Source organism: Oncorhynchus masou, chromosome 18, assembly GCF_036934945.1.
Source record: "Oncorhynchus masou masou isolate Uvic2021 chromosome 18, UVic_Omas_1.1, whole genome shotgun sequence".
In the NCBI taxonomy this organism is placed as follows: Eukaryota; Metazoa; Chordata; class Actinopteri; order Salmoniformes; family Salmonidae; genus Oncorhynchus; species Oncorhynchus masou.
The window spans coordinates 72,114,953-72,139,820 of NC_088229.1; the positions used below are offsets into that span (position 1 = coordinate 72,114,953).

At 43.6% G+C, this 24,868-nt stretch overlaps 1 protein-coding gene across 6 annotated transcripts; it reads right to left on the reverse strand.

Moving 5' to 3' along the window:
• Positions 1-1,197: 1,197 nt before the first annotated feature.
• Positions 1,198-23,492, reverse strand: pank1a (pantothenate kinase 1a). Of its 6 annotated transcripts, none has more exons than XM_064924417.1 (8): positions 22,942-23,471; positions 15,897-16,249; positions 15,243-15,496; positions 9,578-9,754; positions 4,493-4,549; positions 3,365-3,488; positions 1,847-1,972; positions 1,198-1,650 (listed from the first exon to the last, which is right to left on the reverse strand). In XM_064924417.1, exons 1-8 carry the CDS (start codon positions 23,198-23,200, stop codon positions 1,591-1,593), a joined length of 1,410 nt encoding a protein of 469 aa, XP_064780489.1. In that variant the 5' UTR covers positions 23,201-23,471; the 3' UTR covers positions 1,198-1,590. The 6 variants fall into 6 exon arrangements, with proteins under 6 accessions (XP_064780489.1, XP_064780492.1, XP_064780491.1 ...); XM_064924420.1 differs by lacking the exon at positions 22,942-23,471 and adding an exon at positions 21,357-21,580; XM_064924419.1 differs by lacking the exon at positions 4,493-4,549 and having other exon boundaries at positions 22,942-23,467.
• Between the last annotated feature and the right edge of the window lie 1,376 nt (positions 23,493-24,868).

Consider the following 24,868-nt stretch of genomic DNA (forward strand, 5'->3'; position numbering starts at 1 on the left):
GCGTTTTATATATTTTTGTTCAGTTTATTTCCACTAAAAACAACGCAAAGGCAACACATAGGGTTGAGTTGAGAAGAGGATGGCACTGAGTAGACAGTAAGTGAACTGCTACCCGATTTAACAACAGAGTGGCACCTGACAGGATGAAGCAACGAACCAACATGGAGCGAAGGAACGACAGAACATTGTGTGATGTCATAATGCCAAAGGTTGAGACATTGGATGCAACAGTACTATTCTAACAAAGCAATTTAGAAGAAGTTGATGTATGAAATATATAAATGTGTTTCTTTTGAATACTTGGCGCTCAGTTAATTTTTATTTAACCTTTATTTAAATTGGCAAGTCAGTTAAGAACAAATTCTTATTTACAATGACGGCCTACCCCGGCCAAACCCGGGCAACACTGTTAAATGCTGCCGTTTGAAATACCAAGACCAACCGATATTACATGTCTTGTGGTGGTCCTTCAATCTTTTAGTTACAAGCACATGCACATTGAATAGTTTTAACTGATGACTAGAACAAGAAAACGAATAGCAGCTATGAGAATTACTTTGGGGGCCAAGTGAGAGACTTCCTGTCCAAACTGCAGGTAATGGATCCTTTGCACTGGGTGAGGAACTCCTACAGACACAGGAAGACAAATCTCTTAAATCCCTACATAGACTAACTGCTGGCAGTAGTTATGTACCTTTCTTACAACTACAATAGATACAAACACCAACAAGTCCTTACTAGGCAAATCAAACACAAGGCAATTCTACAGACTGTCTGTAGAGTGGGTGTCGTCATGGGCCTGGTATAGGAGAGGATGAGGCACTTTCTTAGTGAGGAAAGGCAGACTTAATTCATCTCTGTAGTGCCACATCTTCGAAAAACAACCAACGTACCAAGATCATGGCATATCTTTCAAAAGGGACTGACATACGAGCAGATCACAGAACTCACTAAAAAGAGAGTTTGAGGAGGTTGCTGAACCAATGTGTTTTTTTTTGTTTGTTTTTTTAAACATCCCCATCGCTGTTAACCATGCTCTGATAATAAAGCTATGATGATGGGTGTGCCACAGGCGAACGGAGAGTGGACCCTTGGTGTGACACACTGAATTAAAGGGCCAGCCCATGACGATGAAACAGCATCTTGGTCCCTTCATTTGATACGAACAAACCTAACCCCCCCCCCCCTTCCCCCCCCCTGACATTTTTTTTTTTACATTCCTGGACAGAACATACGCAATTTTTCCCTCTATACCTCAGACAAAACTGGACTGTCAACACAAGTCAAATCTCAGCAGGTTTTGGCTTTAGTGCACCCTAGAACTACTACACAAATAGGTATTTACACACAGTGCCAAAAACGAACACCGTTTCTGTGATCCTCAGCATTTACCTGCCACCCAGGGTTCATGACATGGGACATTACATTAGTTATATTAAAACCTCTATTTGAGGGGATTTTAGGGCAGGGAGTGAAAGGATATTTACAGTTCAATTATTTAAATGGCTGTTCCCAGTTTTTCCCAGTTTCTTGTGGCGGCTTCCGTGAAAACCTTTCAGCATCTTCTATACAGACGACATGGGCATGTCTTCATGGCTCCTCAGACGACTTTAACAGCTCCAGTAATGCCCCAACCGCTCCAAAATAGCCCTACAGAAAACATACGTGGTAAATATAGTATTATTACTAATACTCAAAATACAGTACGAGTACTATTACAATACTCATTAATGGAATCAAGGAAATTGATTATGGAATCTGGGCGCTATTGGGGTAGAGTTGACAACTTTGTTTACATCCAGTCTGACAGAATCTCTTTAAGTCCAACTCAAATCAAGCGTTGTACCTCGTGTTCTAGGAACAGGGCCTTCAGTTGTCCCTTGGACCAGAAGTCCATGGCATAGGCCAGCAGCTTAGTAGACACGGTGTTGATCCGTAAGAAATTCCCAACAAACACAACTCTCTCGATTTTCTGAAAGTGAAAAGATCATGGTAGTAAAATAGTTCACGTATCCAATTAAAATGTGTTTTCCACTAAGAAGCCCATTATAAAACCAATAATACTGCAAAAACACTGATTAACAGTTCTGAATCATAACAACAGGAACGGGCAACATTTTAGCTTGTACTCTTAGAGATGATTCAAGTTATTTTGACAAACTGATATTACAAAACACACAGAGAAGTACATACACATGGCAACATGGCAAGGAAAATACTCATGACCACAAGGTGGTGCTAAAAGACAGGAGTCTGTTGTATGTCATCGGCCCTGTACTCAATGTGAATCAATTTACAAAAAACGCCAGAGCTGAGAATTCAGTTGGACCTTGAAATGCTACATACATTATATCTACTGCTGTGTCCCTGTTGAACTAAGCTGCCATGTACTGATTGTCCTGTCAGTGACGCTACAAACAAGTTCCTATCAACCATTGTTGTTTGGCAATGAAGTATTCTATTCTGTAGTTCATGCTTTGGGGAAAGGTTGGTGGCCAGTTGGTGGCGTTTGCTGAAGATCTGTGCTCTTTGATAGCTCTGTACAATGCTGCTTGATCACCATGCCACAAGGCAACACTGAAGAAGCCGAGGGCATACAGAAAACCACCCAAATGACTAATATATGTGGTCGTCTCACCTAGCTACTTTAAGATTAATGCACTAACTTTTAAGTTGCTCTGGGCTAAGAGTGTCTGCTAAACATGGAAATTCGAATAAAGCCCTTATGACAACTACTTCTCGTGAAAACATACACTACATGACTAAAAGTATGTGGACACCGGTTCGTCCAACATCTCATTCCTAAATCATGGGCATTAATATGGAGATGGTCCCCCCCTTTTCTGTTGGAACATTGCTGCTATAACAGCCTCCACTCTTCTGGGAAGGCTTTCCACTAGATGTTGGAACATTTGCTGAGGGGACTTGCTTCTATTCAGCCACAAGAACATTAGTGAGGTTGGGCAGTGATGTTTGGCGATTAGGTCTGGCTCGCAGTCAGCGTTCCCAATTCATCCCAAAGGTTTCTTGACAAACCATTCATCAATAACAGCACTTACAGTTGACCGGGGCAGATCTAGCAGGGCAGAAATTTGACAAACTGACTTGTTGGAAAGGTGGCATCCTATGACAGTGCCAGGTTGAAAGTCACTGAGCTCCTTAGTAAGGCCATTCTACTGATAAAGTTTGTCTATGGAGATTGCATGGCGGTGTGGTCAATTTTATACACCTGTCAACAACGGGTGTGGCTGAAATAGCCAAATCCACTCATTTGAAGGGGTGTCCACATACTTTTGTATATTTAGTGTAAATGAATGTTAATATGTAATTATGCAAACTGTATGGAGAATGTGTGCGTGGTTACCTCGTTGACGGCACACATGCGTGCGATGGAGCCTATGTTATTGGTGATGGTAACCAGCATAGCCCGGGCCAGGTCCTCCTTGCTAATGGAGTCTCGTTTCTCTTTGCTCATCATGTGGCCAAAGCTGCATGTTAAAAGATCACCCCAGAACAGAAAAAAACAACAGAAGAATCAAAAAGGAGCCTCTTATTAAAAAAAATCAACAAATATTTCTTTAATTTAAACAATACCAATTAGGGTTTCACAAGTGGAAGATTCCCAGAATCAGGAGGGAATAAGCAGCAAATCTAGAATCCTCTGTCCAGGATTTCTGGAAAACCAGGGAATTTATTGGAAGTTCCAGGAATTTTGCAACCCTAATACCAAATAAGATTGTTGTGTTAAAAATTGAAGGGAATTGAACACTGTTGTGTTACTGCACCTACAGGTAACTGCCTAAATAAAGGAAACACCAACGTCAAGTGTCTGAATAGGGTGTTGGGCCTCCACAAGACAGAACTTCTTCAAAGCACCTTGGCATAGATTCTACAAGTGTCTGAAACTCTATTGGAGGGATGCAACACCATTCTTCCACCAGAAATGCCATAGTTTGGTGTTTTATTGACGTTGGTGGACGGTTCTCTCAGACTCCGCTCTAGAAGTGTTTGATTGGGTTGCGATGTGGCGACCGAGACGGTCGTGGCATATGATTTAAATCAGGGTTGTTTTTTTTTTCATGCTCAGCAAACCATTCAGTGACCACTCGTGCCCTGTGGATTGTCATCCTATGAGGGCATGACCATGGTAGCCAAAAATAATGGGCAGCCCAGCATTTTTACACGTGACCCTAAGCGTGATGGGATGTAAATTGTTTAACTCAGGAATCACACCTGTTTGGAAGCACCTGCTTTCCCAGATCCCTCATTCACTCAAGTGTGTCCATTATTTGACAGTTACCTGTATACTGTGCCTTATATATATATGTGTACCTGCTTTTACAGTTCATTAATGACCATAATAAACCCACTTAATACTGGGTAACCATTGGTAATTAATTACACGGAGATTTGTCACATACTGAATTATTACCAAGAATTAATTCAGGATTAGTTGCAGAATTACTGTACTATTGCAACTGAGTAGGAGCACCTTTCTTCCTCAGAGCTCTTCGGTGTCAGTGCTTCATTAGAAAATACCCCTGCATTTCTAAGAAACAAGAATTTAAATACCCAAATAAGTTATTTATATATATATATATATTTAAAAAAAATCTCAGTATGGCATATTTTCAGAATGAGCTCTTGAAAATTATATTACAAAGTGTATTTCACGTGCCATCCTCTTACGAATAAAAAGCCTACATAATGCCACATAAATATGAAGGCGTGGCCGGCCGGTTTATCATGGTAGATATACGGCCTAATGTTCATCATAATGATGATTAATATCAGAGTTAGGGGTCAATTACATATCAATCCCATTTAAATTCAGAAAGTAAACCAAATTCCAATACCACATTGAAGAGAAGTGGAATTTCAGTGTATTATCCGAATTTACTGGAATTAACCCCAACATATATTATCATAGTAGATAAATGGTACACACACACACACTCAGGGGCTCGTACCAGGTCAGACCCCCTTTGCCTTCAAGAACATACAATTCTTCAGGGCATAGAAACATTCCACAAATGGTATCGATGGACCTAATGTAATTGAATGACTTCATGCCTGCTTTGTGTGTGTGTGTGTGTGTGTGTGTGTGTGTGTGTGTGTGTGTGTGTGTGTGTGTGTATGTATGTATGTATGTATGTATATATATATAAAATAAAGGGAACACTAAAATAACACATCCTAGATCAGAATGAACGAAATATTCTTATTAAATATGTTTTTCTTTACATAGTTGAATGTACTGACAAAAAAAAAAATCACACAAAAATTATCAATGGAAATCAAATGTATCAACCCATGGAGGTCTGGATTTGGAGTCACACTCAAAATTAAAGTGGAAAACCACACTACAGGCTGATCCAACTTTGATGTAATGTCCTTAAAACAAGTCCAAATGAGGCTCAGTAGTGTGTGTGGCCTCCACGTGCCTGTATGACCTCCCTACAACGCCTGGGCATGCTCCTGATGAGGTGGCGGATGGTCTCCTGAGGGATCTCTTCCCAGACCTGGACTAAAGCATCCGCCAACTCCTGGACAGTCTGTGGTGCAACGTGGCGTTGGTGGATGGAGCGAGACATGATGTCCCAGATGTGCTCAATTGGATTCAGGTCTGGGAAACGGGCGGGCCAGTCCATAGCATCAATGCCTTCCTCTTGCAGGAACTGCTGACACACTCCAGCCACATGAGGTCTAGCATTGTCTTGCATTAGGAGGAACCCAGAGCCAACCACACCATCATATGGTCTTCACAAGGGGTCTGAGAATCTCATCTCGGTACCTAATGGCAGTCAGGCTACCTCTGGCGAGCACATGGAGGGCTGTGCGGCCCCCCAAAGAAATGCCACCCCACACGATGAATGAACCATCGCCAAACCGGTCATGCTGGAGGATGTTGCAGGCAGCAGAACGTTCTCCATGGCGTCTCCAGACTGTCACGTGCTCAGTGTGAACCTGCTTTCATCTGTGAAGAGCTGTGAATTTCATCTGTGAATTTGCCAATCTTGGTGTTCTCTGGCAAATGCCAAACGTCCTGCACGGTGTTGGGCTGTAAGCACAACCCCCACCTGTGGACGTCGGGCCCTCATACCACCCTCATGGATTCTGTTTCTGACCGTTTGAGAAGACACATGCACATTTCTGGCCTGCTGGAGGTCATTTTGCAGGGCTCTGGCAGTGCTCCTCCTGCTCCTCCTTGCACAAAGGTGGAGGTAGCGTTACTGCTGCTGGGTTGTTGCCCTCCTACGGTCTCCTCCACATCTCCTGATGTACTGGCCTGTCTCCTGGTAGCGCCTCCATGCTCTGGACACTACGCTGACAGACACAGCAAACCTTCTTGCCACAACTCGCATTGATGTTTCATCCTTGATGAGCTGCACTACCTGAGCCACTTGTGTGGGTTGTAGGCCCCGTCTCATGCTACCACTAGAGTGAAAGCACCGCCAGCATTCAAAAGTGACCAAAACATCAGCCAGGAAGCATAGGAACTGAGAAGTGGTCTGTGGTCCCCACCTGCAGAACCACTCCTTTATTGGGGGTGTCTTGCTAAATGCCTATAATTTCCACCTTTTGTCTATTCCATTTGCACAACAGCGTGTGAAATTTATTGTCCATCAGTGTTGCTTCCTAAGTGGACAGTTCTATTTCACAGAAGTGTGATTAAGTTGGAGTTACATCGTGTTGTTTAAGTGTTCCCTTTATTTTTTTGAGCAGTAATATATATACATCCTGGGATTTTCACGCACAACGTGTCTCGGGTTTCCTGAGAATGATGCGACAAAAAACATCTGGTCAGCGGCAATCCTGTGGGCGAAAACAGCCCGTTGATGAGAAGAATGGCAAGAATCATGCAAGCTAACAGGCGGGCCACAAACAAACAGGAAAATAACGGCGCAGTACAACAGTGGTGTGAAAAAAATAATGGCATTTCGGAATACACAACTTGTCAGTCCTTGTCACGGATGGGCTATTGCAGCAGGATGGGCTATTACAGCAGACGACCGGGTTCCACTCCTATCAGCTAGAAACAAGAAGAAGCAGCTCCAGTGGGCACAAGATCACCAACACTGGACAACTGAGGAGTGGAAAAACAAGTCGCCTGGTCCACTGAATTCCCGTTCCTGCTGCGTCATGCTGATGACAGAGTCCGGATTTGGCGTGAGCAGCGTGAGTCCATGGTAGTGTTGGTGTAATGGTGTGGGGAATGTTTTCCTGGCACAAGTTAGGTCCCTTGATATCAATTGAGCAACGTTTCAACGCCATAAGGTTTCTGAACATTGTTTCTGACCAGCTGTAGCCTTTCATGGCTACAGGAGGGTACAACCCGGTATTAGACGTGTGTACCTAATAAACTGGCCACCAAGTGTATATTAAGTGGTAGATATAGCTCATCATTCACAGAGTGTAAAAAACATTAGGAACACCTTCCTAATATGGAGTTGCACCTCTCCCTTCTGCCCTCAGGACAGCCTCAGTTTGTCAGGACATGGACTCTACGTTCCAAAGGGATTCTGGCCATTGTGGACTCCAACGCTTCCCACAGTTGTGTCAAGTTGGCTGGATGTCCTTTGGTGGACCATTCTTGATACACAGGAAACTGATGAACATGGAAAAACCCAGCAGCGTTACAGTTCTTGACACGAACCAGTGCGACTGGCACCTGCTACCATACCACCTACTACCATACATACCACCTGCTACCATACCACTACCATACATACCACCTACTACCATACCACTACCATACCACAGATACCATACCACTACCATACATACCCCACATACCACCTACTACCATACATACCACCGCTACCATACCACCTACTACCATACCATACATACCACCTACTACCATACATACCACCGCTACCATACCACTACCATACATACCACCTACTACCATACATACCACCTACTACCATACCACTACCACCATACATACCACCTACTACCATACATACCACCGCTACCACCTAGTACCATACATACATACCACCAACTACCATACATACCACCAACTACCATACATACCACCAACTACCATACCACTACCATACATACCACCTACTACCATCATACCACTAACTACCATACATACCACCGCTACCATACATACCACCAACTACCATACATACCACCAACTACCATACCATACCACCTACTACCATCATACCACTACCATACATACCACCTACTACCATACCACTACCATACATACCACCTACTACCATACATACCACTACCATACATACCACCTACCACCATACATACCACTACCACCATACATACCACTACCACCATACATACCACTACCACCATACATACCACTACCACCATACATACCACTACCACCATACATACCACCGCTACCACCATACATACCACCGCTACCACCTAGTACCATACATACATACCACCAACTACCATACATACCACGAACTACCATACATACCACCAACTACCATACCACTACCATACATACCACCTACTACCATACATACCACCAACTACCATACATACCACCTACTACCATACATACCACCAACTACCATACATACCACCAACTACCATCATACCGCTACCATACATACCACCTACTACCATACCGCTACCATACATACCACACATACCACCTACTACCACACATACCACCTACCACCATACATACCACTACCACCATACATACCACTACCACCATACATACCACTACCACCATACATACCACTACCACCATACATACCACTACCACCATACATACCACTACCACCATACATACCACTACCACCATACATACCACTACCACCATACATACCACTACCACCATACATACCACTACCACCATACATACATACCACCTACTACCATACATACATACCACCTACCACCATACATACCACCTACCACCATACATACCACCTACCACCATACATACCACCTACTACCATACGTACCACCATGCATACCACTACCACCATGCATACCACCTACTACCATACATACCACCTAATACCATACATACCACTACCACCATACATACCACTACCACCATACATACCACTACCACCATGCATACCACTACCACCATGCATACCACTACCACCATGCATACCACTACCACCATACATACCACCTACTACCATACATACCACCTACTACCATACATACCACTACCACCATACATACCACTACCACCATACATACCACCTACTACCATACCGCTACCATACATACCACCTATGTTTTACCTTGCCCATTAACCTCTGAATGGCACCTCTGAATGGCACTCATACACGTCTCAATGGGCTTAAAAACGTAACAATCCTTCCTTAACCCGTCTCCTCCCCTTCATCTAAACTGATTTAAAGTGGATTTAACAAGTACACATCAATAAGGGATCATAGCGTTCACCTGGATTCACCTAGTCAGTCTTATGGAAAGAGCAGGTGTTCTTAATGTTTTGTACACTGTGTATTACTATTATCATGGTAGATAGAATGGTTTATATATATATATTATCATGGTATATCCAGTATAATGTCCCAGTACTGAGTGGTCCTTTGCTCACCTGGAGGCCACAGCAGATCCTTGGAGGCTGAAACGCTCATAGTCTCCTCCGTAGATATCCTTCACCAGCTTGTCCACATTGCTGCTGTCCCCTCTGCTAGCCATATCCAGCGCCTCTTCAAACGTCTCACACCCCGTCAGCAAGCAGCACAGGCCCAGGAACGTACCCCCACCAAGACTGAGAGGAGGACACAGAGGAAGGAATCAGGCCCAGGAACGTACCCCACCAAGACAGAGAGGAGGAATCAGGCCCAGAAACGAACCCCCACCAAGACAGAGGAGGAGTCAGGCCCAGGAACGTACCCCCACCAAGACAGAGAGGAGGAGTCAGGCCCAGGAACGTACCCCCACCAAGACAGAGAGGAGGAGTCAGGCCCAGAAACGAACCCCCACCAAGACAGAGAGGAGGAATCAGGCCCAGAAACGTACCCCCACCAAGACAGAGAGGAAGAATCAGGCCCAGAAACGAACCCCCACCAAGACAGAGGAAGGGATCAGGCCCAGGAATGTACCCCCACCAAGACAGAGAGGAGGAGTCAGGCGCAGGAATGTACCCCCACCAAGACAGAGAGGAGGAGTCAGGCGCAGGAATGTACCCCCACCAAGACAGAGAGGAGGAGTCAGGCCCAGAAACGAACCCCCACCAAGACAGAGAGGAAGGGATCTGGCCCAGGAACGTACCCCCACCAAGACAGAGAGGAAGGGATCTGGCCCAGGAACGTACCCCCACCAAGACAGAGAGGAAGGGATCTGGCCCAGGAACGAACCCCCACCAAGACAGAGAGGAAGGGATCTGGCCCAGGAACGTACCCCCACCAAGACAGAGAGGAAGGGATCTGGCCCAGGAACGTACCAAGACAGAGAGGAAGGGATCTGGCCCAGGAACCACCAGACAGAGAGGAAGGGATCTGGGCCCAGGAACGTACCCCCACCAAGACAGAGAGGAAGGGATCCCCACCAAGACAGAGAGGAAGGGATCAGGCCCAGGAACGTGCCCCCACCAAGACAGAAAGGAGGACACAGAGAATGGGATCAGGCCCAGGAACGAACCCCCACCAAGACAGAGAGGAAGGGATCTGGCCCAGGAACGTACCCCCACCAAGACAGAGAGGAAGGGATCAGGCCCAGGAACGTACCCCCACCAAGACAGAGAGGAAGGGATCTGGCCCAGGAACGTACCCCCACCAAGACAGAGAGGAGGAGTCAGGCCCAGGAACGTACCCCCACCAAGACAGAGAGGAGGACACAGAGAATGGGATCAGGCCCAGGAACGTACCCCCACCAAGACAGAGAGGAGGACACAGAGGAAGGGATTGTTGAAACAGAGTTAATGCAGAGAGATGCAGCTTCAAGGAAACTGAATGGACCATAGAGATCCCATTAAATGAAGTTTTCAGATTTCTTATTCTAATGGAAAAGAGTCTCCAGAAAAAGCCTAAGGACCAGGAAATATCTTATTTTTCCACTCAGGGTTGAAACCTAACCTGAGACATGCACATTATACTTGAATGCATTGACATCAATGGGAAATGTGTGACATTTTGTAGTTACACCCATGCGCGTGCTTAAAAGTTAGGGTTTCATCCCTTATGCTGGGGAAGGGTCATTGAAAGGGGTTCTAAATTAATTTACAGCAGAGGCCTAAAAGGAGTCTCTTCTCAGCCTGAGACAGGGAGAGTTAGTGGGGATAGGTAGAACAGGTCCCATAGGAACTGTAAGCTGAACCCAAGGCCACCAGGAACGGTCACAAGGCCACCAGGAACGGTCACAAGGCCACCAGGAACGGTCACAAGGCCACCAGGAACGGTCACAAGGCCACCAGGAACGGTCACAATGACCTGGGTCGGCTCTCCTTGGTTACCCAAACACTTTTACCAATACAGCGAAGTTATCCTTCTTTGAAAGAGCTACAGTGCATTCAGAAAAGATTTTCCACATTTTGTTGTGTTACAGCCGGAATTTAAAATGGATTAAATGGAGAACGTGTCATCACTGGCCTCCACACAATACCCCATAATGTCCAAGTGGAAGTCTTTACAAATGAAAAGCTGAAATGTCTTGAGTCAATAAGTATTCAACCCCTAAAGTTACGGAAAGACTTAATAAGTTCAGGAGTAAAAATGTACTTAACAAGTCACATAATTAGTCGCATGGACTCTGTGTGCATGAATAGTGTTTAACATGATTTTTGAATGACTACCTCATCTCTGTACCCCACACATACAGTTATCTGTAAGGTCGAGCAGGGAATTTCAAACAGATTCAACCACAAAGACCAGGGAGGTTTTCCAATGTCTAGCAAAGAAGGGCACCTATTGGTAAATGGGTAAAAAATTAAATAAAAAGTAGACATTGAATATTCGTTTGAGTATGGTGAAGTTATTCATTACACTTTGGATGGTGCATCAAGACTAGAGATGCAACGGTACACAGTATGTTGTCGAACCGGTCGGTACGCCCCTACGGTTCAATATGCATACGTGAACCACGGAATTACGATATGCCTGTCATTTTCCTATGATTTCCTTAACTTGCTTATTGCGCTGCAGACTACACGCACGTTCTACATTCAGATCCACAGAACCAGACGCGCGGCTTGTGAACAGGCTTGGCGGGCAACTGCTTGGAGCCCCAGACCGTTTCTCCTGAGTGCTGATAAACTTTACTCCACAGCAATGTCTCAAAATGTGGCAACCACAGTGACAGCAACCCCTTATTCCCCCTTAAAAACAACCAATGGACGATTTGCAATGACATCTCACGAGGAAACCTCCCTAAAGGGGCCCCATGAATAAACTTAAAAACAAGTATTTTCTCAGCTCCAACGCGACAATGGCGAGCGCTAATGAGACAGAGAGAAGCGCATTTGAAGAGTCACCGGCGTCTTTCAAATCCACTGTGTGGGAACATTTTGGGTTCGGCGTTCAATACGACGACGAGGGTACGAAGACCGCAAGCAAACAAAGTACAGTCTGCAAGCGTTGCTTTGCCACTGTCGGCTACTCGAGTGGAAACACTTTTAACATGTCATTTACGTGGCCATCACCCGGACGTATCCCTTGTAGATGGAGCCAGGCGAGATCACTCGTTAGCGAAAACACAACAATCTCTCCTTGTTGCCGTCCAACAATTTACGACAAATTCATAAAAACAAAGAAATAGTCGAAAGCAGTGGGAGTAAGCATAGCCGATTTGCAGCCCTGTTCGGTGGTTACTGACTCGGGATTTCGTCACCTGATTAATTTTTTTTTTAAACCGGATTACAATGTCCCCTCCCACCCACATTTCAGCAGCAAAGTAATTCCCAAACTCTATGAAACATCACAGAGAGACATTGAAAAGGAATTGACACAGACACCCTTTCTAGCTCTCTCCACTGACAGTTGGACCTCCAGAGCAACTCAAAGCTACCTCTGTGAAGGTTCACTATGCTCTGGACGCTACCTCTGTGAAGGTTCACTATGTTCTGGACGCTACCTCTGTGAAGGTTCACTATGTTCTGGACTCTACCTCTGTGAAGGTTTACTATGTACTGGGTCGGGAGATGAAGAGCGATGTGTTGCAAACTTGTCCCCTGTATGAGAGTCATACAAGCGCACACTTTTCTTAAATATAAAGATACCGAAACCGTACTGTGGCCCACAAACCATGATACATACCGAACCATGTGCCCACTGTACCGTTGCATCCCTAATCAACACACCCAGTCACTATAAAGATACAGGCATCCTTTCTAACTCAGTTGCCGGAGAGGAAGGAAACCGCTCAGGGATTTCACCATGAGGACAATGGTGCCTTTAAAAAAAAGAAAGTTAGAGTTCAATGGCTGTGATAGGAGAAAACTGAGGATGGATCAACAACATTGTAGTAACTCCACAATATTAACCTAAATGAAAGAGTGAAAAGGAAACCTGTACAGAAAACAAATATTTAAAAAAAAGTGCATCCTATTTGCAACAAGGCACTAAAGTAATACTGCAAGAAAATGTATAAAAGCAATTCACTTTTTGTCCTGAATACAAAGTGTTATGTTTGGGGCAAATCCAAAAAACATATTACCGAGTAGCACATCTCCATAGTGGTGGTTGCATCATGTTATGGGTATGCTTATAAACGTTAAGAACTGGGGGATTTTTTCAAGATAAAAAAAAAAATGAACGGAATGGAGCTAAGCACAGGCTAAAGCCTAGAGGAAACCCTGGTTCAGTCTGCTTTCCACCAGACACTGGGAGATGAATTCACCTTTCAGCAGGACAATAACCTAAAACACAAGGACAAATCTACAAGATGACAGTGAATGGTCCTGAGCGTCCGAGTTACAGTTTTGACTTCAATTACTTCGATCTATGACAAGACCTGGAAATGGTTGTCTAGCAATGATCAACAACCAATTTGAAAGAGCTTGAAAAATTTTGAAAAGACAAAAATGGGCAATGTTGCACAACCCAGGTGTGCAAAGCTCTTAGAAACTTACCCAGAAAGACGCACAGCTGAAATCACTGTCAAAAGGTGCTTCTACAAAGTATTGACTCAGGAGAGTGTAAAGTAATACATATTTAAATGAGATATTTCTATATTTCATTTTTAAAACATGTTTTCGCTTACTCATTACGGGGTATTGTGTGTAGATGGGTGAGATTACAAAAATATATTTAATCCATTCTGAATAGACTGTAACAAAATGTGCAATAAGTCCAGGCGTCTGTATACTTTAAGGCATTTTAACTGAAAGCTAAAAAAGAAAAATCCTGTGGAAAGACTTAAAGATTGCTGTTCACCACCACTCCCCATCTAATTTAACATAAATTGTGCAAATCTGCAAAGACGAATGGGACAAAACCCCAAATCCAGATGTGCAAAGCTGATCCAGACACAACCAAGTATTGACTCAGAGGTGTTGAATAATCTGTATTTCATTTTCAATAAATTTGTCTGAAAAAAAATGAAAAAAACTTGTTTTCACTGTTATTATGGGGTATTTGTGTGTAGATTTGTTAAGGCTGTAACACATCAAAATGTGTAATAAGTCAAGGGGTGTGAATATTTTCTGTAGGCCCTGTAAATACCCGCATGAGCTCTGTTTCACCCCCGTGCCGTATTCTATTTAGCGACGTTCCAAGGTTGAACTGGTGTAAATATAGCCTGTCCTTGTGCAACGAGCAGACAGACAGTACCTAGTGTCTAGGGAACACGGTGCACATACAGCACTTCCCATTCTGTCGTAGACGTTGTTCAACCTGCCTTGCTAATAACAATAAAGCGGACTAACTATTATTCATTGTGAGTCACAATGCAACGACAAAAAAAAAAACAACAGCTTAAAGGGAATGACAAACAGCAGTTGTAAATGATCGCTTTTCCTCTGTAATCTCTGTTGCCATGACAACGTATGACGAGTCTCTCTTCTTATGAAGAAGACTACAGTTCCTTTCTGTGCAATGACACCCGCCAAAGCTATAAAACTATTTATTTGGGTCATTCACCTGGGAAAACCCAGTTCACTGCTGATGAAAAAAACTGATTTTGAATTGGCACTGGTGAACAACACTGTCCTTAATAGCCTAAACATTTCAGATTTTAAACACTACCATAAAATGTTGACCTTCAAGGCTTTCAAAAAATGTCAAATATAAATCCCTTTTTCGTTTTTTTGCTCTGTTCTTTACCTGGTACCGGTGACCCGTTTGTAGTCGTCTTTGGAGTACACAGCCAGGATGCTAACCCCAGATCCAATGTTGACCAGCAGCATAGGGAACGGGTCGGCCAAACTGCACGGTGTCTTCACGCTGTTCTGGGTGTCTGACGGGTTCTCCAAGTAGTAACACTGAGGGTGGCCGTTGAAGCTCACGGAGTCCACATAGAGCAGGCCGTGAATCAGACAGTCAAGCTCATCCAGCTTCAACAGCTCTAAATCAGCCATCTGTAGAGGGGGAGGGGAGGGGGGGGGATATGGTAGGGAGAGTGACAGAAAGACAGAAAGTGGCGTGAGGCAAATCATGCAGAGTAAAATCTCAGCATGTGCATAAAAGCAAACAGCAGTCAGGGTTAATGACTGGTTATATAACAAAGCAGGTGTGGGGCCACAGAGAAGCACAGTGAACCACAGTGAAGTTTATGACAGCACACCATGTTTTCGCAACACTGGTACAGTCAAAGCACAGGGCTCAAAAAGTCCAGAACCCACTGTTTTAAAATGTTAAAAAACTAACGTATTGACGCTCTCCTTGACCACTTACCTGTCTCCGGGTCACGGAGGAGAGAGAACAGAGAATTCGAGGACGTTTTCTTTTGCACAAAAGGAGATTCTCCCGATCACTCACCGTTCTGAAGTCGTTCTCAAACTTGTAGGCCCCTCCACCAGTGGCGCAGAGCGTGGTGTGGAGGCTGGAGAAGTTCTTGTCGCTGCCCATCTGGATGAAGCGGTGCATGGCCTGCGTGGGGAAGCGGATGAAGTGCAGGTTGCCCGTCCGGCCACACATGGTCAGGTTCTTCAGTTCCAGGTGGACGTCTCGGACGCCCGTCTTCCCGTACGCCGTGTTGGAGGTCAAGTAGCGGCGGATGCTCTTCAGGTTTTCCACCTCTTCCTGTTCCTCCTCCGCCGTGATGTCCTTAGGCTCGAAGTAGACCAGCTTCACCAGAGTACCGCCGATGTCCATCCCGAACCAGGGGAAGGCTGTCAACGCAAAGCGTGAGATACATAATCAAATCGAAGGTGTTATTACCACGTTGTTTCAGCAAACTGAAGTTCTGTCAAGAGTCAAAGCACCAAAACCCAGTCATCAGCCAGTAACCCGTCGGCCTGCATTTAAAATGTCAGCTAAAATACCACGCAATAATAGGACAACTGTTGTCATAGGAACACACTTGAGATTTCCCTTTCCAATGTCACTCTCACGAGGAAGCTGTGACCCGGCCTATTGCACAGGTCAGACGGCCATGTGACTGATGTGAACTAGTTCTGTGTAAGAGAGAAGATTTCCTTGTTCCTGGTAAGTCCAGTCATGGTGGTGGAATGGGTCCAATATCTGTCTTCTAGGTTAGCCTTAGATCTATCATCAATATTATTAGCTTTACTGTGACAAAGGCCCTAGGGTATAGATAGGCCCAGGTTTGCGCCAATTGTCCATGTACTTAGTTGGAAAGCAAGACAGCGACAGTATTTTTAAAAGTTTGCCTCTACATTGTGTCCCATCAACTTATTTGAGTGGCTGGTGGTGCCATTTTAAGTAGTTTTTATTTGTACATCTGTTCACTTACGCATACAGACCAGGCAGAGTAAATGTTATATTTCTTAAAACACATGTAGCCTACCCAGCCACTGTAGGTTCCACAGCTACAGAGCTCGAGTTTCCATGGAAACCTGATTTCAAGATGAATATTTTCTATTTTGCCTGAAGTGGTGGTGTTTTTCTTTTGGGGGGGGGGGGGCTAATTACAGGGTCAGGGACTAACATTCATTCAGATGCATCATAGAATGAGGCCTCTTTGCTGATCAGATGTCATATCTAGGTTTAGGAGAGTCACTGCCTGACAAAGAAGCAAAGTCCACGTTGAGATTATGACTCCCAGAGTTTATTAGTGTGCAAGACTTGTATAAAGTGATTATATAACAATCTGCCAGAACTGGTTATACGATACCTGATAGGATTCCATGAAAACTGACTGGGAAGTGAACCCTCAACTGATAGTGACACCAAGGTCTACTGCTACAACCTTTCCTTAGCTTGAAGGACCTAACCCTAACAACTGACTGAATGAGACCAGGGCCTACCGTTCCAAGCTTTCCTGAGGTTTAAGGATTACTAGATGAGAGGCAAACCAGTCTTCCGAGTACAGGAAGCAATCTTTAGGAGGGAGCAGGGCTAGGGGCAGGTGGGGTAGTAGAATCATTATTTTTCAAGGATCACACGAAAGTCTCCCCACCAGTGAGACTCCTGCCCCGTCCAGCTGTAGGAGTTTTGTGTGAGTGACTGAGTGAGAAGAGAGTTGGAATTTGGTTTACTTTCTTAAATTGACCGGAATTGAAATGGTATGGAGTTCGACCCTGGTATAGTCTACCACACTCCAACCTTCCTCTTGATTTCCATTATAAACCAAGGAGACCAGAACCCAACCTTCATTGGATCGTATTGTTGTGTTGATTGTATTGTGTATTGTTGTGTTGATTGTATTGTGTAATGTTGTGTTGATTGTATTGTGTATTGTTGTGTTGATTGTATTGTGTATTGTTGTGTTGATTGTATTGTGTATTGTTGTGTTGATTGTATTGTGTATTGTTGTGTTGATTGTATTGTGTAATGGTTGTGTTGATTGTATTGTGTAATGGTTGTGTTGATTGTATTGTGTAATGGTTGTGTTGATTGTATTGTGTAATGTTGTGTTGATTGTATTGTGTAATGTTGTGTTGATTGTATTGTGTAATGTTGTTTTGATTGCTAATGCCTTCTTGGACACGTCTCAAAACAGTGCCTCTCAATGGGCTTTTCCTGGTGAATAAAAGGTTACATTTAAAAAACAAATGATAAGTAAAATTGACCTACATACATAGCAGTGAAACCTGTGTCAGTGTCCACAAAATATGTTCGTCATCTGTGAACTGTAGCTCGTGGTAGAAAATGTACCAGACCGATGGTACCTGGGCTCTAATCTGGGATCTATCTTTATGAGAGCTGTTCTGTGCAAACAAAGATAACCACGCTTTCAAAATAGGCTGTTCCCCCCCCTCACTTTTTTTTACCTTTATTTTACTAGGCAAGTCAGTTAAGAACACATTCTTATTTTCAATGACGGCCTAGGAACAGTGGGTTAACTGCCTGTTCAGGGGCAGAATGACAGATTGGTACCTTGTCAGCTCAGGGATTTGAACTTGCAACCTTTCGGTTACTAGTCCAACGCTCTAACCACTAGGCTACCCTGCCACCAATTCCTTCAATGACTGTCAGATACACGCTCCTGGGTGAAGTTTCCCCTAGGTACAGATCTAGGATCAGCTTCCCCAAACCCAATTCTAACCTTACCCATTAGTGTGGAAAATGCTAAACTGATCAACTTCACACTACTCCCTGGATACTCTATAGAAAGGCTTTATATTGGTTAGCCTACACTGTGGTTATAGCCAAACTTTTTTTTAAATGATACTAAAAAGTTACAGAATATTTTAGTAGCTTAATTGTTCAATTCATTGCCAGCTGAGATGTAGGAAAATCGAAAGAGTGTTTTCTTTCACCAATTGATGCAATACTTCATGCAATATCCCTGGGTACATAACCTATAGCTAAAATAATCAAAGGTAAATGTTAGACTTGAGGTTATCCAAATCACAGCTCAGCAAGAATGTTGAGGGCATTTGCCAAGCTGAATGTGCAATATTAATCTTGTGTAATAGGCTACTCCACTTCAGATCAATCAGGCCTGATTTGAAATCTCTATAATTACACTGATATTGATCACACCATTCAGGTACATTTTGTGTTACGGGTATGCTCATCTATAGCCTCAGTGTGTATTTAAATTGCATTGCAACATCAGCATGTGAAAAATCTCAGGGTCAGACCCATCAAATGGCACCAAAGATCACCATTGAGATTTGAAACACCGCGGATTAATTATTAACCAACATATAGGCTTTGTTGTGAACATTAGGCTCTGATACCATAATAAACTGGAAAAGACCAAGACATTAACTGCTGGTGTGTATGGGAGCTTGCACTTGAAAACCACTGAGGTACCACTAAAATAGTGGTTCCCAAACTGTGATGCGCGCCCATTAATGAACTCAGTCTGGTTTTCAATTTACACTTGAAAGTTGTAATGGTAGAATCCTCTTGTCAGTCATTGTATACCTTAGAGAGCTATGTATAACTTACCAAAAATCAACTAGCCAATGTCAGCTAATGTTTTTTAGACCATAGATTTTGTTGTAATGTTTGAGCCACTCAAATATCACGTAAAAATTAGCTTTAAAACTGCTAAATGTTCTCTGCACCTTATGACAAAATGTGTAGATTTGCAGAAAATAACCTTGAAAACCTGCTAAATTTTTTCTCCGCCAACAAGACAGGTGGTAATAGTTTGTGTCATGAACAGTGCTTGTGCCCATAGAAATAGACATGGGATGTTTTCTAATGCTAGAAGGCTTGGGAACACCTCCTCTAAAACAGAGGGGGGACGTGCAACCAACCTGGACTCAGGAGTAAACATAACATAGTAAATGTAAATCCGAGATACTCCAATTAGTATGATATGTTACAATTCATATGGTATGTATTAATATGCTACGAATTTGCAAAATGCATGATATGTTACAAATTCTAATTTGATGTTAGCTAGGAGGCTAACATTAGCTAGGCTAGGGGTTAAGGTTAGAGTTAGGCTAAAGTGTTAAGGTTTGGGGAAGGGTTAACTAACATGCTAAGTATTTGCAAAGTAGCTCAGAAGTAGTTGCAAAGTTACTAATCAGCTAAAATCCTAAATTTCCCCATGATGAGACTCAAACATGCAACCTTTGGGTTGCTAGACGTTCGCGTTATACTCCTGACCAACTCAATTGTGTGCAACTGCAGCCCGCAATTCAGGGCGTTCCTGCATGTGGGCATCAAGCATCTGCAGGAATGCTCTCATGCATCCCATTGATTCCTTCAAGAACACCCCTTCGAGCATCCCATTGGTTCCTGCATGAATGCCCCGCCCCCGGGAGCACCCCATTGTCCCCCCGAGCACCCCATTGTCCCCCCCTTCCCAATACCACAGCAGACGGGAGGCAAGGGTGACAGTGGGCTAGCTAGCTTGATAGTTAGCGACACAGTGTGATAGCTAGCTTGATCATTAGCAACACTGTGTGATAGCTAGCTTGATCATTAGCAACACTGTGTGATAGCTAGCGACACAATGCATTCCCTCACTTGATAGTTAGCGACACGGTGTACTAGCTAGCTTGATAGTTAGCGACACTATGTCACCCCCACCTGCTGTGTACCAGTGTCCTCCTTTGGACTAGCTGGCTAAGCTAACACACTATGTAATTCACTCCCGCCTGCCATCACCGTTAAGAGAATTGCAGGAAAACATTACCCGACAGTCGGGTGTGAAGGACACGGTCTACCAGTGTAGGGCTAGCTACCGTTGTCACCCCCACCCATTCTTCTGTGTTTATTGACAGCTGGCATCCAACATGATTGTGCATTAATGACCCCTACTTTACTGGAGCACCCCCGCCCCCACCTGTCCTAACTTAAAAATGGATCAATTAAAGTATAATGAGGAGTTGCTGCAAATGTAGGAATGCCTCGAATTGGGCGCCGCAATTGCACCCTTCTCAACCAACCACCCTACTTTCGTTTTTTCCTTAATTAACCTTTTGTCTTATGTAAAAGGTAACATATCATACTCATTTGAGTATCCCGGATTTAAATGTACTATGTTACGTCTAGTCTATGAGACCAGGCTGGCGCGACAACTCGGGCACAGCAGACAATTCTCTCTCTCAGGTCTAACACAATTAGAGATGGAGCAGAGGAATGCCGACTAGCATGCTAAGCCAGTGGACCGCTGAACTTGCCCTAGGTCTTTTCTAGAAAGAAACTCAGCTCAACAACACCGAAGAGAATGTTTCACAATGTCACAGAGATTGTTGTTCAATAATGGCAGTTCAGAAGTGCCCTATTTGTGACAACAAGTGTAATCTACGCTGACAAATTAACACTTTACTCGATTCCCGTCAAATGTTCTAGTTTCGTGAGTCTGACATTCCACTGTCATGTAAACAATAGCAAACAACTTACCTGGCTTCTTCACATTTCTCAGCTTCATAGTGATGCACTCAGGTGCATTCAAAAACACTTATTAATACCCGAAAGAAATACAAGCATGGAAAGTTAAGATCAGTGTTTACAATTATTTAAGATCCCTCAGTTAATACAGCAAAGAAAACGTAACTTTTTTGCACTGTGACTTCGACTAAAAGTTCGAACTTCTTTAACAGCATCCTAGAAACCAGGGAAAGGGAATTTTGTACATTTGGGGGCGGTGTCCTGGCTCTTTAACCCAGCCTTGCGGAGACAGAGGGCGGCCGCTAATTGGCCGAAGTACGCCAAGCCTTCTTATCAGCAGCGATTTCAGCACAACTTCTGACTGAGAAGACACCAATCACCGTGCACCCATTGCAAAAACAAAAGGAGTCACATAGTTTCTAAAACAACGTAGTTGGAACTAACAATAGCTAATATCCAGGACATTATCCTTAAGATGAGAAAAAAGTTTAATAGAATGGTTTGCTGATAGACAAAAGCAGTCATGATAGGTCGCAGTCCCTTGAATCAGAATCGCCTTTATTCGCCAAGCACATTTACAATGGGTTACACAGAAGTGCCTACCCGGAATTTGACTTGGTTAATTTGCGCTGCTATAACAGTCCCTCTCCTCGCCCCTACCTGGGCTCGAACCAGCTACCCGCGAAACATCGTTACCCATCGCTCCACAAAAGCCGCGGCCCTTGCAGAATAAGGGGAACAACTACTTAAAGGTCTCAGAGCGAGTGACCGCTAACTAGCTCGTCATTTCACATCGGTTACACTGCCAGCAATGTAGGCTATAGCTGATGATGGAACCCGTTTGATTCAACATATAGGCCTACAGTATATACTGTACAATACACCGTGGCTGCCTTGAAAACCCATATGATTATACAATATGTCAGTATCTTCCATGCATAGCTATGGCCAGCTGATTTATGCAACTTCTCTACATTCAACTACCTGCAGCGTGCATGTAACCGGGTGGGTATAATTTGTGGAACGTCCATTCGGAAATCTCTTCCAAAAACTGTATAAGTATCAACGTTGCCAACGAGCAACGCATGCAAGGTTGTATAGCGGCAGAATAAGATGTCGGGGAGTGGGCAATTTGGTTACGTTTTTCACTCACCACGTTTATTCCGAAAAATGTCTATCTTCACTCTGGTGTCCTATGGGCAAACATTAAGAATAAGCTACGTGGTGAGTTGGTGCCTATTCGTCAGCTATGTGAATTTATCGGGCTACTGTACATACATTGTTGGAACGTTCCACAAATTATACCCACCCCATGTAACCTAGTGGTTTTCAAACATCTCCCCGGGATACCCAGGGGTTTCACAATGTTATAGCCCTGAACTAGCTCACCTATTTAAGTGTTTGCTGAGTAGTTGACAAGTTGCATCAGGAGTTCAGATAGATGGAATGGAATAGCTTGAGGGGAGAGTCACCGAGGAAAATGTTTGAAAACCCCTGATGTAGCCGAATGTAACATATTGTGTCATTTGATGAGTAAACCCATAAATTACTAAATGCAAAATCAACACCTGCAAAACCCACTGACGGCGGAACTTACGTGGTCTGTTCCTCTTCAGTGATTCAACTCTTCTTCGTAACCTGCATCTTTTCGCAGGGGAGGACCCATTGGCTTCGACGTCATCGGTATGCAGATAATGGAAGTGTTCAACGTTGCTCGTACCGCCACTACAGTTTCCACTTGAATTGTATGCATTGCATCCACCGTTGCTAGCCTGAGAATGAAACCCTCTTTGCAGTCCATTGGCATAACACGATCCCGACCCTTTTTTGTCGATAATTGATTTGCCTTTATCCATTGTTGCAGCTAACTAGCTACGTATGATATAAGATGGTACCAAGCTAAAGGAAACGAGCTGCTATCACTATAGCTGACATTAGCTCATGCAATAAAATGCAACCCTGCGCGCACGCTCAATAAAAAAAAATGTGTTTCATATGAAATTGCTCTTAAATGGTAGACAATATTTATCCGCTCTTGGTACCGATAACTTTTATTCTGTTGATTAAAAAGTGTGAAGACCTATCCGCTAAAACACGGTTTGGTCGAGGTCACTGTCGGTCATTATCGCACTTTACAGTCCGCTGCCGGAGTCGAACTGCCAGGTTGTTAGCTAGCTAGTTACGTCACACACAATGGCTCCTTCGAACCCGTTTACCCGCTCCAGGGGACACAGGCAATGCGCTCCTCTTCTATACACAAAATACAAGCAAGCATTTAGGTTTACATGCCTAAAAAGTAGAATACTCGCCTAGGCAATGGATAATCTAATTATTGTTAGATGATTAAATGTGATTCCCTCTGGAGGCAACGTTCAGCCGTGGCCCTGCCATATTTATAGGTATGCATTAAGCAATGGTCATGCGTTGTTAGTAGCCTACACATTAATGTTGACATGATTTATAACACACAAACACAGCCAAGCGGAGGGCATGACCGGCTGAGATGAACATTTTCCTATGTGTCAAAACTGACTCAGATGGAGAAGCTGTTTACTTCTCGCTATGTCATGTCGTTTTTTCCAAACCTTGCTTTTCACATGTGATTATGAAGCTTTGTTTACACCTGTACATCTCTGTGGGTCAGAGGTAAATGGTGAGTTATTGATACTTTGTAACCTATATAGTGACGAAACTGTCAGAGTGTATCTTTGGGTGTTGCCATACTTACCTTCTGTTTTGATCTGGCACAAACTATCCTAGGACAAACTGATGGGATTGCTCCTCACATGTATTTTTAAGTGGTTCTTATCTCGGCACACACTAACATTTGGTCTGGTGAGGTTGATATGATTTTCAGAATATCTATTTATAAGAAGTTATATTATTTTGCCGTAGGTCTACTGTGAACAGACAGTACAGTCAAATATTCCGAGTGGAAATGGTTGCGTAATAGCCTTGCAGACCAACCTGTTGTTCATATACTTGCGTCATGATTAGAACTAGGCTCCGGAGGACAGGCTACTCAGGTTCATGAGTGAAACTGTTCCAAGTACTAAAGCTCTCTATACCCTAGTTTCAGTAGTTTGTGAGACCGATTCATTACTGTGTCGTTAAAATATGTATTTTAAAGTAGTGTTCATTTACTATTTCAATCAGTTGTTTATTTATTTAGCAGACTATAAATGTTTTGTAGGCCTACTGCCTACAAATGAAGCTTTTAGCGACAATTGTGTAGACTACTAAAACTAAATAACCAAACCAAACAAGGGCCAGGTTTTAATCCAATCACAGATTATGGGCATTGAGGTTTTTAAAGGCAATTTCCAATTGAGCCGACATATAGCCTCGGCTACACTACAGCGTTTACTCTGAAACGTGGGAACATTGACTTTAAAACCCATAACAATTATTTGATGAAAAATTACTTTACTGCTATTAGCCCATACAAACACATTGAATAACAGATTCACCGTATGGGACAACAGATAGTCCCCCCCCCCCAAAAAAATCAAAAGGAAGTTTGT

What these genes read in the sequence shown, in the direction of transcription:
- pank1a (XM_064924417.1), bottom strand. Translation starts at nt 23,200, where the DNA reads ATGGATAAAGGCAAATCAATTATCGACAAAAAAGGGTCGGGATCGTGT. An exon ending in ACTGAAGAGGAACAGACCAC is followed by an intron (nt 16,250 to 22,941) that starts GTAAGTTCCGCC and finishes TTGCGTTGACAG; the next exon opens with CCTTCCCCTGGTTCGGGATG. An exon ending in GGATCTGCTGTGGCCTCCAG is followed by an intron (nt 4,550 to 9,577) that starts GTGAGCAAAGGA and finishes CTTGTTTCTTAG; the next exon opens with AAATGCAGGGGTATTTTCTA.